The sequence below is a fragment of the Tricharina praecox genome, assembly GCF_024521635.1.
Source record: "Tricharina praecox strain CBS 144465 chromosome Unknown BZA05scaffold_10, whole genome shotgun sequence".
NCBI lineage: Eukaryota > Fungi > Ascomycota > Pezizomycetes > Pezizales > Pyronemataceae > Tricharina > Tricharina praecox.
Window position 1 is genome coordinate 37,227 of NW_026250412.1, and position 11,696 is coordinate 48,922.

The 11,696-nt window shown below is 54.1% G+C and overlaps 2 protein-coding genes across 2 annotated transcripts; one reads left to right on the forward strand and one right to left on the reverse strand.

The window, feature by feature from the left end:
* The first annotated feature begins 233 nt into the window (after positions 1-233).
* On the forward strand, positions 234-1,857 carry BZA05DRAFT_24844 (S-adenosyl-L-methionine-dependent methyltransferase). The gene is made up of 6 exons (XM_051480003.1): positions 234-511; positions 577-670; positions 737-974; positions 1,057-1,259; positions 1,318-1,693; positions 1,771-1,857. The coding sequence occupies exons 1-6, from the start codon at positions 461-463 to the stop codon at positions 1,805-1,807; spliced, it is 999 nt and encodes a 332-aa protein (XP_051339895.1). The 5' UTR covers positions 234-460; the 3' UTR covers positions 1,808-1,857.
* Positions 1,858-6,350: 4,493 nt separating this feature from the next.
* Positions 6,351-9,126, reverse strand: BZA05DRAFT_24875 (bacterial low temperature requirement A protein-domain-containing protein). Its single transcript, XM_051480006.1, has 6 exons — positions 8,907-9,126; positions 8,565-8,854; positions 8,127-8,482; positions 7,782-8,069; positions 6,955-7,714; positions 6,351-6,903 (listed from the first exon to the last, which is right to left on the reverse strand). The coding sequence occupies exons 1-6, from the start codon at positions 8,972-8,974 to the stop codon at positions 6,827-6,829; spliced, it is 1,839 nt and encodes a 612-aa protein (XP_051339896.1). The 5' UTR covers positions 8,975-9,126; the 3' UTR covers positions 6,351-6,826.
* Between the last annotated feature and the right edge of the window lie 2,570 nt (positions 9,127-11,696).

An 11,696-nucleotide genomic window follows, 5' to 3' on the forward strand; every position in this document is an offset into this window, starting at 1 on the left:
CCCCTTTCATCTCGTCCCTCCTCGGAGCTTCCACGTGTATCTGTATTACCAGCGAGCCAACCATGGAAACGGCGCTATGTATGTATGAATGGATTCTTGTGTGTAGCTGGATGGTTAGGATTCAGCTGTCCACGTAGAACCGATACCGGTAACTACTACTTGGGTAAGTACTCTATGTACTTGCATAGTTACACTCAGCAGTAGCGCCACCATCACAATACACCCCCAGTCCACTCTACTACTCTTGTTATCCTTCCATCCACCCAGAAACGCCGCTCCCGACACCACTACTACGATCCCCTCGTCCTCCCCCCGTCCTCCCCGCAGTCTACGGCCGGTCCCTCAGCGACCGGGCGAGGGATAAATAGGTAGCATCCCTCGCCGTTTCTGGGTGCGGACGGCCCCACAAAGCTTGTTCGACTCCAACAACACTCCAAAAAAAACATCGAAAATCTTCACGATGGCTACCGTGAACGCCCCAAGTGCCAACATCGAGGTCGACCCGAAAGTGGTGAGTAGCCGGACACATCGCAGTGGACATTCGAGTGAAATCCGGGAGCTGATACCGTTGCGCAGTACGAGAATGACGACTCCGACTATGGCTCCGCCGGCTACGACACTAGCTCGACATCCCTCTCGTCCTCCGTGCACGAATACATCTTCGAGAACGGTAGCTCTTCCCATTGTCACATCCTCCCCCCTCCTCGCTGACACCGTCTTTCCTTTTTCCACTTAGGCCGTCGCTACCATGCCTACTTCGGAGAAGACAAGAACCTGCTGCCCACTGACGAGAAGGAGCAGGACCGGATGGACCTGCACAACGAGATCCTGCTGCGACTGTTCGACGGGAAACTGCACAAGTCGCCGTTGAAAGACCCACAGCGCATCCTCGATGTTGGCACAGGAACCGGAATCTGGGCGATCGATATGGCCGATCGGTATCCCATGGCGGAGGTTATCGGAATCGACCTGAGGCATGTCTAAAATCGAAGTCGGAGTCGGAAACATGTATGGGAACCGTACTGACGTGCTCTCCCTTCCCTTTCCGCCATACAGTCCGATCCAACCAAGTTGGGTACCCCCGAACTGCAAGTTCACCATGGACGATGCCGAGAAACCCTGGACATACGCCGATAACACCTTCGATTTTATCCATTTCCGAAATGTCGCCCAGGCTATCTCCAACTGGCCGGCCGTGATGGCGGAAGCGTACCGCTGCCTTAAGCCCGGCGGATATATCGAGATGGCGGACACGAACGGTACCCCCCGCACCGGAAAATCACTTTACGCATGATTAACTAACGTCTATTCTCACAGTCGACATCTTGTGTGACGACGGCACCATGAAGCCCGATAATCCCGCCAAAGTGTACTGCGACATCCTCAACACCGCGCTGGACAAGATTGGCAAACCCACGACGCGAGAGGGCGACATCGACAAGCTGCTCACCAACGCCGGCCTCGAGGGCCTACACACCTTTGCCGTGCGGCATCCATGGGGTCCGTGGGCGAAGGACAAGCGGCTGAAGGAGGTCGGCGTCATGATGCTGCTGCAGGGGCAGACCGCTTTCCCTTCATACGGATTGGCGGCACTGACGAGAATCTTGGGTTACGACGTCGCGAAGGCCCAGAAGATTTGTAACGACGGATACCAGGCGACGAGGAATAAGAATACCCACATGTATTCCGTTCAGTAAGGCTTCCTTCCTGTCCTCCCACTGAGTTTTTTTTCTCTTTCTTTCGAGGCGAAAGCTAACGACAACCTTGCAGCTACGTTGGATACGCGCAGAAGCCGCTGAAGAACTGATGAGCGGGCGCTGATGGAGATGAAGGATCGGAAGTGACTACTCGCGTGGGTTTGTGTTTGGGCTGGGCTGCGGTACATTCATCGAAGCCTTTTTCTTTCCTTATTCTTTATTCTTTTTTATGTTCTTCTTCTGTAATAGGTAATGAAGACACGGACTTTGTATTGACTGAATTGGCCGATTGGCCCAGAGAGCGTATTGGCCCACATCCCCCGCCCCCGCACCACCGCTACTGCTGCAGTGCAACTGCAGTGCCATCGCCCAATCGAAATCCGCATAGGGGATATAGTACCAAATCCTCCAAGCGGCGATTAGCTAGCGGCGAGTAAGTAAAGACTGGGGGCCGGCAGAAGATAGCACCGTACGTATCTCCTCAAATCCCCCGGCTGGGGATATGTACCAACGATATGTATGCACACGGCCAACCACCCACCCACCTATTATAGTATCCAGACGCACGCTCAGTTCCGGCCCCCACCCTCCCACACACACTCGACATGCATGCACGCACGCACGAGTCCCGGATGATGGATCATGGATCCTGCACCTCAGTCTTCAGCGAGCGGCTCGCGGCAAGCGGTAGTACATACGCACTCTGGAATCTGGATGGATGCGTCTCCGCCGCTACCAGTATGTACGGTACAAAAATATATATTCTGCGGCGGCGGCGGTGCGTCCGTAGACCGTATGCCATCGCAGCCGAGACCCCCCGCTCGCGTGCCCTCCCAAGTCCGGGAGTCCCCAGTGATCTCGCGACTACCTAGTTCCGTATCCCGATGGCCACGCCCGTTAACGGGTACTGCGAGGCCGATCTCGGGGGCGAGGGAGAGGGCGATCGAGAGCGGAGGGCTGTTGTCTCGGCTGTGCGGCCGGATATGTGCGCGGTGCGCGTCGTCTCGGAAGACTGGGGCCGGTGAGGTATCGTGGGGCCGATGCGCACTGAGGTGTGGTGGGGTCCGCGAGGAGGAGGAGGAGGGGGAGTGGGTGGAAGCGGTCGGGGATGAGGGGGGGGGAGGGGGGAGGGGGGGCGGCGAGTGATCGATGCGTGCAGATCGCACGTGCACACGAGCGGGCGGGCGGGTATCACGAGTGCCGCTCGTTGAAGTATCCTCGTAGATATGGGGGACACCTACTGTCACTTTGTAAACATCAAATTCATGTCTCCAGCACGGAAAAAACCCCCGCGTGGTCTAGTGGTCGGTCTAGGCCTCGCAATCGGCGAGGGGAGTTGAGGGAACGTTCTGACTTCCACCCAGGTAACTGACCTTTGTATTCAGCTCTTGTGGGTTTCCAAGCCATCCAATGGGGTGGGGAAGGTTTCTGTTTTTATTTTTCACAAGTTTTGGCTGGGCGGAGGTAGCATTAGGTGGATATCACTCGGCGGTATCACGTGTTATTCCCTTTGATGGACTTGATCATCGATGGAAGGGAGGAAGCAAAACGGATAGATGGCGAGTGACACAACTCACCCTACAGGGGGGGTAAGTAGATATACAGATGGATCAGGATTGGAAGATGTGTATGTTTTCTCCACCTCCGGTGCGTGGGCGACGTTGTGGCGGAGTGATGGAGTACATAGTACCTACAATGGCGGTGGGATATGTAGAGTAGGTAGTCTACGGTGCTTTAGTATCCGCGCTCAACCTATTTACTGAGAGTCTGAATAGGTACCGCCACGGCTTGATCAAGCCCCGCACTACTAGTTGGGCTCCTCGTCCGCCGCCGAGATACACCATATACTGCTACTAGTAGTAGTACGGTGTACCTGCTATGATCCACTATTAACCTTCCTTCGCTTAATCACCCGCCTGCTGCCGCCAAACGTCCGTCGATCATCGCTTCGGAAAACGCCTGCTTCCAGACAAGCACTGATTCGATCATAGTTAAGCCAGATCTCAGACACAAACGTACATATCACGTATCTGGTTAAACCATGTCAGATTACGGCGTCCGGAGAACATGAAGGATCTCTCCTCATTTCCGTTATAAGGAGATGGAGAAGTTTCAAGGAGCTCTGTTTTTGAAGGGTCAAGGGCTCGGTCATGCGAACTGTATCTGGGGGTGGAGATGTGTGGTCTCGCCGAAGGGTCTATCTCTCAATGGCACACATATTCTGTATATTTAGAAGGGCACGGGCCCGTAGTAAACGAAGAAGCCGACGTCATCCTCACGCACAGCGGCCAGAGCAACAAAATTTGGCCAATGGCGCATGCATGCCTCAACTGCATGCATGGCCGGAGGAAAGACCTTCGCTCTGAAAGGAAGAAGACCTCCGCGCATAATGTGGAGGGATAGTAAACCACGTTATACGCGCATAACTTAGGGCGGTAGTAGACCGAGTTATACCTTCTTTAGTTTTGTTGTTTTCTCGTCCGATACCGCCTGTAGCCCTGTTTCGGAGGCATGGGCCTTGGCCATGCATGCGGCATGTCTCTCATACATGACATGCATGGCCAGGAGGAAAGACCTTTGCTCTCTCACAGCAAAGGAAGAAGACTTCCACATATAACTTGAGAGGGTAATAAACCAAGTTATACTTTCTTATTTTTTTTCTTCCTCGTCAACACGAAACCGTCTGTCACCCAGTTTCGGAGAGGCCATCCAACGGGAGCAAGTCGGCTCTCACCCGACTTGGACCCCCGGAGGAAGGGGGAAAGAACTTTGCCGGCAGCAGAAGAGAAAACCCCGTCCTTGGATCTTTTCTGCTCAGCCTCGAGGGTTGGATCCGTCTATGGGTGCAACAGTCTACTTTGTAGACCAGCTGCACGGATCCCTCAGTTCCTCGCTATTACGGCTGAGCAGGTTAGCTCTGTAAGGTTATCCTAGAAGTAAGAAATGGGGGGGGGGGGGGATGACGTATCTTGAGGTTTGATCCCGAGATCAGGTGGAAGGAAGGAAGGGAGCGAGGAAGGCGAATGAAGGAAGGAAGGCGAATGAAGGAAGGAAGGAAGCTGTGGTAGTTGTAAAGAGAAGGAGAGAATGAGGAGCAGAAGAGGGGGTTTTTATAAGTGATTTAGGAGCCGCGAGGTTCCAAGCCAGTTTTTGCCGCGGCTGGAGGGCTAGCTAGACCTTACCAAGACTTGCTCATCCGATGTGAAGAGCGAGCACAAGTGACGACCTAATCGCTGGAGACGGGTCGATCACCTCGCGCGCCGAACAAGTCACAAGAGCTCGGCTTGATCCTCCGCTCCCCCTCAGTTAACCATTCCTAGGTTGCAAGTATTTATCCGAGTCATCCGTGGAATGGAGGGTGCCTACGGAGTGATTTCGCAACGAGATTCCACGTCGCGTCTGCAGCAAACGAGTGACAAACTATGCAGCGCAGCAGCAGCCATCGCGCGGCCGACCCTTGGAATGGCTCTTGGATGCTCTTGTTGGCGACCGTATTACCAACCTCGGGAGCCACGCACTACTGATGATGGGGCCGGGACTTGCCATGCATCAGCGCTTATCACGACTAAGCTCTCGTGCGGAGGCCCGAGGGCAGTGATCAGTCGCGTGGTGTCCTACTCTAGTTTTCGCTCGCCCCCCCCCTCCGGGCCCTCCCCCCCCCCCCCCCCCCCCCCGCGACTCTACACGTGGCGGGAGTGATAAGATCACCGCACGCCTAACTACTAGCATTGTCTGAGTTCGTGATTTCAAAACCGCTGTGTCACCGCGAAGTTCGCGATGAGCGAGTGAGCAGGCGCGCACTGAGGAACCGAGATTCTAGATTCGAAAAACTACCGTTGGGCGGACGAGCTGGTTCAACAGCTGAAGCTGAGGCTGGAGCTGGTAGATTACCCGTCGATAGTTCCAGCTTCCGTCGAAAAGGTACTGTAGACCCCGCTCTGGGCCCATCCGGCCCATCCGGATTGTGAATTTATGATCCACGCAGTACCGCCGTGTGGGATACGTGAGCTGCATGCTTACTCTTCACAGCTGACAGATAATGAATTGTACATCGCTCTAGATCTCGCTCGGTTTTGGAGAGCAGGAATAATATTGGTAAGCTTGCTATGGCTTGCTGTGGCTTGATGATGTGATATTGAACGAGAATCGCAATAACCAGCGATGGCGAGGTGCATCGGGCTTATTCATGCTAACTATTACAATTCAGTCCTTTCTCGAATCTCGTGATCGACCGTCGGTCCGTTGCTGGCTCGCATGGACTCAACGATCCACGATCAACTATCACCCGAACCAAACGTGGAATTAGATTATCGGAAGTAGAATCAAATGAAATCCCTAGAATATAAAGGTACCGACGTATTGTATGGATCAGAAAAACCCCACCTAGAGCCACAGCTCATATTTCCAAATTCCTTCAGGCGGTTGGGATACCGGTATCGCCGCATCGGCCAGTTGATCTCCTGTTACCATAACACTTCTCCGCGCGTTTCCAGCCGCAGCCTGCGGAAGATTTCTATGATACCGGTACGCTTGTTACGGGGGGGGACTGGTACGGGAGCGGGCTTTGGCGCAGCATCGCAGGGCTAGATTGCCGCACACTAACGGGTGGGGGGGGGAGGGGGGGGGAAATCATTTTATTGACGTGTCTATAGACCTAAGTAGATCACGACGTCCATACTAAAGAGATCCACCGCCGCGAGACTAGCTAATCGGGGTCTCTCGCCTGCCCGTGAGAGAGAAGTACACTATTCAATAAAAAAACAAAAGAAAAGAAAGTTAACTCCAACCAATTCACACCTTCCGCACCCGCTGCTCCCGGCCGCACACTAACTTCACACGTGTCAACCGTTAGCTTTGGCGGGGTGCCGTACGGCGCGGGCCAGCAGAGCGGGACGACGGAGTGTGCTTTCATAAGATATGGAATCTGCATTCCCTCGTGTATTTCTCGCCGCATCTCTACGCTCCCGATAGATATCCCAACTCCCAATCCGCAACGCAACCCAACACCAACCCAACCCCACGATAACAAAAATGATCGAACCAGCGCCTGAAGAAAACTGCAACCCAGCGAAGATAAAGAAATGGACAATGACATGGAAGAAAGAAAGAAAACGAAAAAGAAACACTGATCAGACCGAGTTATAGTTCATCTTCCCCTTCATCCGTCGGTACGCAAACAGGCCGATGATCTTGTCCATCCACAGGGCTGCGGCGGGTTAGCGAGGGTACGGGGAGGGGAAGTGGTGGGGGAGCTTACTGATAAACATGACAATACACACGACGGGGATAGGCCACGGGCTCGCGATGAAGTCATCATACATGAGAGGGTCCGCCTTAATCCTCTCGAGCAGACAGAAGGTGATACCGACGACGAATCGGAGGGTGACGGCGATGTAATCCCAGACGTCCTTCTTCCTGCGGACGAAGAGGCCGAACAGCCCCAGCATGAAGAAGATGCACCCGAACGCGGTAAAGAAGTATGTAAACACGAAGCGGTAGACGGCCGTGATGTCCTTTGAGGGATCGTAGTCGGGCGAGAACGGGTCAAGGAACGTCTGCTCGGTCTTGGCCTTCGGCACCTTGATCCCGTAGAACTCGGCGTATCCGCGGAACAGGTCCGTCGTCACGTGGCCCAGCGTTGTCTGGTTCTCGACCGACCAGCTGTCGATCGGAAGGTCCCGCAGATACGGGATCTCGTCCACCAAGAGGTAGTACTGCTTCAGGATCGTCTTCGACGTCTCGTCGTGGTACAGGTACTCCACGTACTTGTCGATAATGTCGAGCGTTTGGTTCTTGAGTGCATCGCGGCTCAGCGTGCCGACGTTGTTGAATTCGCGGGAAATCACGTGCTGCGCCTGTAGGTAACTCCAGTAGGTCGTCCACTGCCGCAGCCCTTCGACGGCGAGCACGATCGACAGGTGGTATGGAAAGTGAAGCACCGCCCAGAACTGCTGTCGGATGGTGCCGTAGTGGACGCCTCGCGGGGTGTAGTCGAAGTAGAACATGTAGAGCATATACTAGTTTTCCCGTCAGCAGTCAACCCCCCCACAGTGCACACTCCCGGAACAACCAGGGGATACTCACAATCACCATCACCGCAGCACCGACGATGCAGAAGATACTCGCGCTCCATCCGCGGCCGTACGCTGATCCCTTTTCGACCACGTTCACGGCCTTGAGCATGACGATGATGCCCTCGCCGATGACGATGAGCGTCAGGAGTCCCATGCGCTCGACGAGATGCGTCATCTTGAAACTAACAACTTTCCACACCGCCGACGTCACTAGCACGGCGATAACCTCGACCGCGATCACGATGAACATGGCGATGTAGGCGCGGGGCTGTGTGCCGTTGCGGAACACGAAAAAGAGCTGTTACGGAGACTGTCAGTCACTCCAGTCCTATGTCTATGGTGAGGGGGCTCATACACCGAGGTAAACGGCACCAGCGATAAACATCATTGCGCTGTGCAGGATCAACGGCAACATCCCCTTGTTGACCCTCCGGGCATACCCGGCGGCGACACCATACTGGATACCCAGTGTGAACCTCGACGCCATGAGGGTGATGGCCATGAACTGCAAGTTCGCAACGGTGCTGGGAAGCGTGGTATCCATAGGATTCCAGTTGGTCGAGACCGACGCGAACCCGATCATGACGGCGAAGTGGATGGCCTTCATGCATCGCTCGTAGACGGAGTCGACAGAGAAGCGGATGTCGTACAGCGTGGTCTGCAGCCACGAGAACCACAAGATGATGAAGAAGAAGATGTACGAGATTAGAGCTGCGCGGAGACACCATCTGTCAGTTAGGGCGGTCCCACCGAGCAACTTGGAGCCCACGAGCTTGCGGGGGGTTCAACTGACTGTTGTAATCGGTCATGTAATGCACGGAAGTGATGGTGGTCAGATTGGCAACGAAGAACAGATCGTAGAACAGCTCTCCGGAGGTGGCCTCTTCGGCCTCAATCTCCTCGTAGAGGATCTCGTCTTTCTCGGCCACATTCGACACGTTCTGCACCTTTGTGGGGCCTGCTGCCTCCTCCGTGGTCCGCAGCGGCTTGTGTACGTGCTCGTCATGGTTCGTGTGGAAGAAGTGGGTGAGAGGACTCGCGATCCACGGAAGGAGCTGGCCTTGCCGCTGCTTCAGGCGCTGTCTAGAGAACGGTGAGTGACTGGCTGGCTGGTGGTTTCGAAGGTCGAACTTACTGCGCGCCAGCCTTGGGCGTGGGCTTTTGACCGAATGTCATTGCCATTGTAGGACGTCTCATTGCCATTGTAGGGCGTGTTGTGCTCGGAGTTGCTGCTGTAGATGCTGACTCTGCCCCGCTGGTGGGATCGACTGTGTGAACGGGCTGGCTGGCTGAATACTCGGCGGGGAGATGAACTCGGTCTTATAATTCCTTCCCCGTCGTCAAAGTAAAGCAAAGCGGAGTAGCCCGAAAGATTTCGGCAGACAGCTGTGGGGTGGTTACTCCTAGGCACCTGTGTTGTGTCGAGCTAGCAGCTTCACCGGTGGGGTCGATGCCAGTACACACATACAGGTTGGGGCTTGTCTCTAATTCAGCGCAGTCAGCACGATTACATCCCGGTGTCGCGCCAATGTAATATCGGTTTTGTCAGGCCTAGTCTGGTCTCGTCTGGCGGCCGTCGTGGTGGTGGTGATGGTTCCCTGAGGAAAGTCGTTTCAATCCGAGCTAGTCAACTGTTAACCAACTACCAGTAATAGTAGCAGATGTCCACGCTAGTTAGCCATGCAACTTATCACAGGTCCCAGCAGGTCTCATATGTACCGTAGCTATCTTACTTACATATTCGTTTACCTTGAATAAAGTCGACGGGGTGAAAGGTAGGCACATGGCGTTCTGTCATTGGTGACGGACCGACGGGCGTGGATTTGTTGTTGGCGGGGTTTTCGCGCGTCACTCCCTGTGAATATTCCCCTCCAATATGCTTTTCCGGCGAGCTCAGGGTCTCACTTTTCCCCGCTCCATTTCGGCAGTGCGAGACCAGCCCTCCAAAAGATAGAATTCGACTGTGAATGGCAATTGTTCATCTCTGGTGAGTCATGTCTCTCAGTTCTAACTAACTACCCTGTGTAGAATAGTAGAGTGGAGTACTCGGCAACTCAGCCCTGCCGACCGGGATTCGGCAAAACGACATTCGAAACAGAAATCCCCAAAGGACATACAAACCCAACAGCCAACCCCAGCATTACACCTGCCACTTCTCTAAGCCCTGGGACCAATTGACCATGCCAATCACGCAGCGGGTATAAACAGATAGAGTACAATATACCTACATAAACTATATGCAGTACCGGCATCATATGCCGCCCTCAGAATTGTAGATTCCTACTAGCAGTTAGTTTCCTACATACAGCCCTACATACCCAGCTGAAAGCCCTAAAATAGCGCACCCGTCGTGGAGTCGTGGATCGTGGTCTGTCGGGAACCGAGCCCTACAGCACTGCCCAGCCCGTTGCCCGCAGATGTTCTCTATGGTGCCGGACACTTTAACGGGCTAGCGTCTTGGTATATCCAATGGAGGTGGGCCCGCCAAGATGTCGAGTGCGAACATATGATCCCACCAAAACCTATGGCGGTAAACCAATATTTCAGCCAGTTTTTGTTCGATTAACTTGACTTTGGTTCGTCCTATTGGGCTACTCACCACCACTTCAGCCGTGCCCTCGTAGACCCACTTTTTTCTTCCGTGTGTATAAGTTGTTTGGGTACTCATCAATTTCACTCGATCTGTACTAATATGGCTAGCGTCACGTTTAATAGGGTCTAGCGTATGTCCAATGGCATACCCCCCTCACACAAAATACCCGACTTTTCAAGTCCCACTCCTCTCCACCAACCACCAATAATTTAATTTTGAAACCGTAGAACCGTTCTAGAAATACTACTCTATCATTCTACGGTTCCAAATAAATTCTTTTTGTTGTGGTGGAGAGGAGTAGCGGTCGGCGCTGGGGGTCATTTTTCGTCCCTCGCTTGCCCGTTAAAGCGTCCGGCACCATACATCACCCCCGCCCCCAGCCATCGTGACAATTAACCTCCCCGGCACTGGTAGGCACAGGTAGGTACCCTATTCTCCCTCGGTGAGAAAACTCAAATCCGTCATACATACGGTAGGAATGCTCGCTCGCACGCTCGCTCGCGGCTAACGATCCATGCACGGGCAGGCCGCAGGCAGCAGCAGGAGAGCTGCAGCCGTGTAATTACAATTCAGTTTCAACCGGCGGCGGTCGATGGCGCAGACACGAATGCTACCGGCCCATATACAATAGCACTTCGCGACGGCTCGGCGTACTCTACATAAGTAAGAAACTTTTGTCACTGGGGGTCGGCGGTCGGCGGTCGCGACTCGCGCATGATCTTGGCCGTCATCGCTTGGCGGGTGTAATCCGCTTCTATCATAGGTAGTAGGTACGCTACGTTACGTCCGTGCGTGCATTTTCACTCGCCCACTCGAGCGAATGCTGAGTTTGACTGAGTGGCTGACTGGTTGCTTGATTGACTAAATGCGCCGCTGCGGCACTGCGGCGCTGCGGGGTAGTATTTGGAGTATTATCGGGCTATTTTCGGCGGGCGGGCGTCGCGCGGGAGTGGGGCGTCGGCAACCGAACTGAGATTTAGAGATTCGGAGATCGAGAGCTGAGAATCTGAGATCGAGAGCTGAAGAAGAAAGAAAGGAAGAAAGAAAGAAGAAAGACAGAGTTCGCCCGTCGCTTACCTCACATAAATCGCTTTCGAAGTGCAAAAACAACGCCACCAATTGCGTGCTACGTTGCTATGCACACCCACAGCCGACCAATTGGTGATGATGATAATAATGATGATGAGGAAACAAGCTTTTTATTTTGAGCCGGGGGCATGCCGCGTGCGTTCCTCCTGCCGTGCGACGGGCTCCCCCAAATACGGTACTTACTATACATACGCGGTGCAGTTGAATCTCAAGGCCGTCGCGACGGGTGGATAAATGCCGTGA